This window comes from Sinocyclocheilus anshuiensis, unplaced genomic scaffold (genome assembly GCF_001515605.1).
Source record: "Sinocyclocheilus anshuiensis isolate Anshui unplaced genomic scaffold, SAMN03320099.WGS_v1.1 scaffold2800, whole genome shotgun sequence".
In the NCBI taxonomy this organism is placed as follows: Eukaryota; Metazoa; Chordata; class Actinopteri; order Cypriniformes; family Cyprinidae; genus Sinocyclocheilus; species Sinocyclocheilus anshuiensis.
Genome location: NW_015554179.1, coordinates 95,340 through 101,019, shown reverse-complemented (window position 1 = coordinate 101,019; position 5,680 = coordinate 95,340). Strand labels below are relative to the sequence as shown.

Sequence of the window (5,680 nt, the reverse complement as noted above, 5' to 3'; positions counted from 1 at the left end):
GCCTTTATCACTGCTTAAATACTATGAAATATGTTGCGTGCCTTATTCTGTGTAAGAAGCCACATCATCTCACTGAATGATTTATTTCAAACACTCGACTGACATTATGTAGTGAGTTTGGAGTAAAAATATGTTATTAAATGTGGTATTTTCACATGCTTTCAGATGGAGCAGCATTTACTACACAGAGCCGTAGTTATGAGAAGCTATGAGAAGCTATGCAAACAGCTGTCATTATCGCGAACGATTTCAGAATCGCGCAATAAAATCGTCTGCGATTTTTTTGCGTAACTTGTCAGTGAACTACGCCTATGTGTAGTAAATTCCTGCTGATTACAGAACCGGCATTACTATCAAAATGCGCATGACAATCGCATTCTATTAATCGTGCAGCCCTAGTTATGAGTCCGCATTCTTTGATTCATTCATTCTTTTAGCATATATTCAGATTTCTGCATTGCTCTTTGTACTCAATAAACGAATCATTGAAGGCATGAGTCATCATTCCCTTCCTCCTTCACTGTCCTTGATTCACCCGACTGAACCTCTCATACTGCTGTCAATGATTTTAGATAGGAGCTAGAAAGTACTCACTTTTCAGAATGTACTTGGAATAAAAAAAAAATCATATTTCTTGAGGTGCCATGACATGGCGAAGGTGAAAGTTGTTGTGGCACAGCGGGAGTGTGGAGATGTAGTGCAGAATTGTGGTGTAGTGCAGAATTGATGCGGGCACTGCCCTGACGTGACCCCATTGTGCCATGTCTTATTGATTGTGTCTGCTTCAGAAAGCATGTGATGAGATTAGTGTACTACACTGCAAAAATCTTTGTCTTAATCACGAATTTTACATTGATTTCCGCCAACAATCTAAACATCTTTAAAACAAGCAAGAAGATAAGACTTGTTTGCAGAGAATATATCTTAAGTTTATTTTTCTTATTCCATTGGAAAGTGTTTGTCACATTTATTCTTAAAACAAGGAGGAAAAAGTGATTTCTCAAAAAATAAACAATTTAATATGTATTCTCTGGAAACTGTCTCCCATTTGCTCCTTTTTTTTTTCCAGTGTAAAAAAGTACAGAAGTGCAATAATCCTCTGGTAGCTCTATGATACCTGGAGAAGCATTCCAGTTCATTTCAATGGCAGCTGCTCATCCGGTGCATGAATCCAGCGTCTTTGCTTAAGGGACCACAGATTGTTTTGAGCCAATCACCTGAGCTGTAAATGTCATGTGATTATTCAGTCTGGAGTAGCAGGAAAATTATATGACAAAACAAAATGCCTGAAGGCAGCACAAGCACCCTCAATAAAAACCCTTTGATGCTTTAATGTCAAAGACATTGAAATGCACTTTTTTTCCCAAAAAAGCATCAGAACATTACCAGTAGGGGCTAATGGGACCATGTGAACCTTGAACCCTTGCTTATATAGTGAAATATTATTGTAACATCTCACAAATGTTAGTTACTGTAAGAACAGGACTATAGCTCTGTGTGCTTTGTCCAACTGTAATAATGTTCCTCAAATGCACGCACACTTCTTATTATCATATGAATGTAATTGCAGAGAATCAAAAAGCTGACCACACCCAGCTCTGACCTGAGAATGAGGGGACGCCTCAGCTCCAAGAGTCCCTGCGCTATCAATGATGCTGATGCCAAAATGAGGGCGGATGGCAAGATCTCCACCATCACAGAGAAGGAGACACATTTCTAAACCCAAGACATGGACATCACCGGCACAACAGACCGAAAAGTGAAGAAACAAATATGTTTGCTTTTATTTTTAAAGAGAGATCTATTATCACATTTGTAGTGTTGTTTTTTTGCACAAACAGGTAACACATCACAATTTAACATTATGATTAAAACCTGTTTTGTATCAGAGTGTATCTAAATCTAGATAAAAATGTTGTCATATCGCCTTACTCTTTGTCGCATTAGTCATTTCTGTACTTGTAGAATGAAGCCAAGGTATAATGTGCTGTGAAATGTTTTACATATTGGCTCTTGGCTGTGTGCAGATTACTGTAGAGTACTATTCTAATGGATAGGAGATGTACTGATGACCACTCCAAACGTTGGCTGTATGTTTGTAGATGAGGCTCAGTGTTGTCAGATATGCTGTGATTTGCTGTCCTTCAGCTAGCATTGACTCGCTGGGCGAGCATGATGTAGCAAGCCCATTCGCCACGGTGTCTTACGCGGCTCGAATTCCTGGCCATTTCACACCAATTAAACTGAGTTTAATTGAAGGTGACAGACCAAACACAGTTTAATACTTTGATTTTTTTTTTTTTTCTCAGGCTAATGGTTCAGAGAGTCATCCAGACACACTCGTCATGAACCCCTCATTGACGTTCATGAACATTCTGTCTTAGTGTGTGATTTTCTGAGATTTTGTATTATGTTTAAGAGCAGTCTGATGGTAATATATATATACATATATATATTGTGTAGATAAAGCTTTTGCTTTGTGTGTGAGGACAACATTAAAGCAATGCCGTGGAACACAAAAGTGCACATTTTCAAACAGTTCAAACACTTCTTTTCATAACAGTACCATGAAATTAATATATTAAACTCACTATATTCACTGATAATCTAGTCTGCGTTCATGTTAAGATAAAAAAAAGGCATCATTAATGACAACATGGTTTTGATGCACCATTTTTAAACATGTATGTAAAAGTAGGCTAGATGTGAGGGTGTATAAATTTTGACACACTGTAGAGAATGTTTGGGTGAACTATTCCTTTAATGGCATAGATGCAGTAATAAACAGATTTGATGTGGAAAGATTGATACCGTCCAAAATATAAAATGCCAGTAAACAGAATTTTGCTCATTCCCTAAGAGAAAGTACAAGCTATAAAGAAGTAGTTCTTTCACATCTATTTCAGGCGATAGTAGCCCAGTTATTGACAGCCGTTAAGTCATTAGGAAGTAGTGGAAATGTGTTCGAATGACCCTTGCAATTCAACAGCCATAAGTACTTTGATCAAACTGTGCTGGATCTGTAACGTACTATCACAGTTAAGAGCACTTTTTGTTCATAGCATACTCAGGATGCACTGTGAGCCCTGTGCACATGCATGCAATTTTTGGTCTGGTCTGGTCTGTTCCATTGTGACTGTTCCATTGTGACATCATCAGTTTGTGCAAATAAACTTGTTTGGGTTTCAATAGCTTGTTAACTTTTCAGATATGTATTTGTACATTTATTTAGTTGTTTTGTGTACTATTTCTTGATGAAAAACTCTGAGGACTTTTGATATGTCATTCAACAATCAACTAGGTATATGATGGAATTGTTATATGTGCTGTTTACACAGATTTTGGTATCCACAGGACATATTAATTGTGTGCTTACTCATTTTTTAAAATAAAAGTTAAAAACGAACATATCTGTTTGGGTGTCTCAATCATTTTAGTTAGTGTTAAAAGTAAACATGATTGACTTCTGTAAGAGAACAGATTTTAGGAAAGTATAGATTATGTATTTTTTTTGACATGCTAACCCGAGTAGAACAGACAGAGTTAAGAAAAAGGTCTTCGGTGTTAGGGAAACTACCTTGTTTATGCATAGCTTGTAGCTTGGCAAGCTACAGTTTTGCATTCAACTACAGTAAAGCTACCCTCAACTTAAAATGGTACTGTAGCTACACTACAAACTGCCAAAAATGTTGCTAATTATACACTGAAGATAAGGCGGGAATATAAGTAAAAAGAAAATACAACAAATAACTTATATCTTAAATATAACAAATGTATAACTTATTTCTTAATAACTTTTAATATAATAAAATCATATAGTAATGGACTGGAACGTTTTTCTGCACAGACTTGAATAAGTAAATTGTTACCTTTTGAAATTTACGAACAGATTCAATAACTAATTGAACTTTTCAACACTACAACATTGAAAAGAGTGATTTTCATTATTGCCTCAACTTGTTCAGTTGTAAAACTGTGTGCAAGTGACATAAAGACAGTGAAGGCATCTTGTCACACTACACCGCTACTTGTTAGACTAAATAGCTTGTTACTGGAAATGCTATAAACAAAGCCAAACACTGATATTTAATAATGTCACTACCAGTGTTGGGGAAAGTTACTTTTAAAAGTAATGCATTACGATATTGCATTACTCCATAAAAAAGTAACTAATTACGTTACTTAGTTACTTTTTATGGAAAGTAATGCATTACGTTACTTTTGCGTTACTTTTTAAATCTGGACAGGGCTTGCTTGTTTGTTTTTAAAATAAAAAAGTTCTATTTTTGGCAAATATAAAAGCCTTTTCACACTTCTGATTTCTCTCAACATGGGGACAGGAGAGCTGTCAATCAATAAATTGGAAAAAAAGTAACTTGCGTTGCTTATTTGAAAAAGTAACTCAGATATTCTCTTATAAATTAAAAAGTTAATGCGTTACTTACTAGTTTATAAATTAAAAAGTTAATGCGTTACTTTACTAGTTACTTGAAAAAAGTAATCTGATTACGTAACTCGCGTTACTTGTAATGAGTTACCCCCAACACTGGTCACTACTATGGGTATATGGAATCCTTATTGTCCATTCATGTAAAGTGCTTGGTGCAGATGTGTTTTATTAGGGAGGCATAAAAAAAAACGTGCAGAGTTGGGTGGTACTCCAAGACCTGGGGCCTCCTTTATAAAATGTGCGTACGCACAGATTTGATCTTAGAGTGTGCGTACGCTAAAATCCACAGAAACGTTCATATTTATAAAAATGGTCTTTGACGTGGAAAAGTACTTACTGCCACGTCAGGGTCTGAGCAGGTGTACACACTTTTTATTTGTGGCAAAGTTGGAGTACTGCAGCTATTTGAACATCTAAGCTGCAATAATAATAAATGCGGTGTACGTGCAAGCACCGAATTCATCATAAACAACAAAGATGCAGTGTAAGAGATTAATTGTGCAGTGTAGTCAGATTTTTTGTTAACGGGCGTTTTTGCAAGATTAAACTGACCCTAGTAGCCTAATGTTGAGAGTTCTTTACTCGCTTTCTGTACACAGTTTATTCCATGTTTTTTTTAAATTTTATTTTACAAGAGAACTTGCGAAGTCTTGATTTACTAAAATAGAAAAATAAATGCATAAACGTATCTCCGACTTGTCTGTGTAGCCTAAGAACAGACCTATGTCGTGCAATAACAGTTTTAATATATTCTATTCAATAACATTGTTAACTGTTTTTATTTATAACATCTGCTGCTTTGCTTCTGTGAAAATGAATAGAGACATCAGCCTTAAACTTTGTTTTTGTCATTTACATCAGTTATATTTGTATAAAATACACTATATATTTTTGTGTCAGTACATTAATGGCACATTTGAGCAGCATTAGTAAACTCTGTAAATATAAAGAAATGCCAAATCACATGCAGGTTTTTTTTTTCAGACCGGAGACCATAATCGTGTAATAATTCATGTTATTATGATATGAAAAGTCCAATTTTTCTTTCAATAATGTTTTTTAAAGTTTTGCAAGAATTTTGTGATACTAAACTTTTTATTAGTTGTCATAGCAAGTGATTTTAAAAGTAGGATGGCTCACTTTTTATAAGATGACTGAAAATTTTACTTGAATTCATAGTTCATTCTTACTTTTGGAAACCTAACTGTTTTATAATTACTACTACTATTA

General features: G+C 35.1%; 1 protein-coding gene across 1 annotated transcript in view; it reads left to right on the top strand.

Annotated features, from left to right (window-relative positions):
- LOC107670968 (sodium- and chloride-dependent GABA transporter 3-like) overlaps positions 1–1,823 on the top strand; it is a 5,420-nt gene extending 3,597 nt beyond the window's left edge. Inside the window, exon 5 of the mRNA XM_016463783.1 lies at positions 1,571–1,823. Coding sequence (XP_016319269.1) covers positions 1,571–1,720 — 150 coding nt within the window. The 3' untranslated portion in view covers positions 1,721–1,823. The remainder of the gene's footprint in view (positions 1–1,570) is intronic.
- Positions 1,824–5,680: the final 3,857 nt, after the last annotated feature.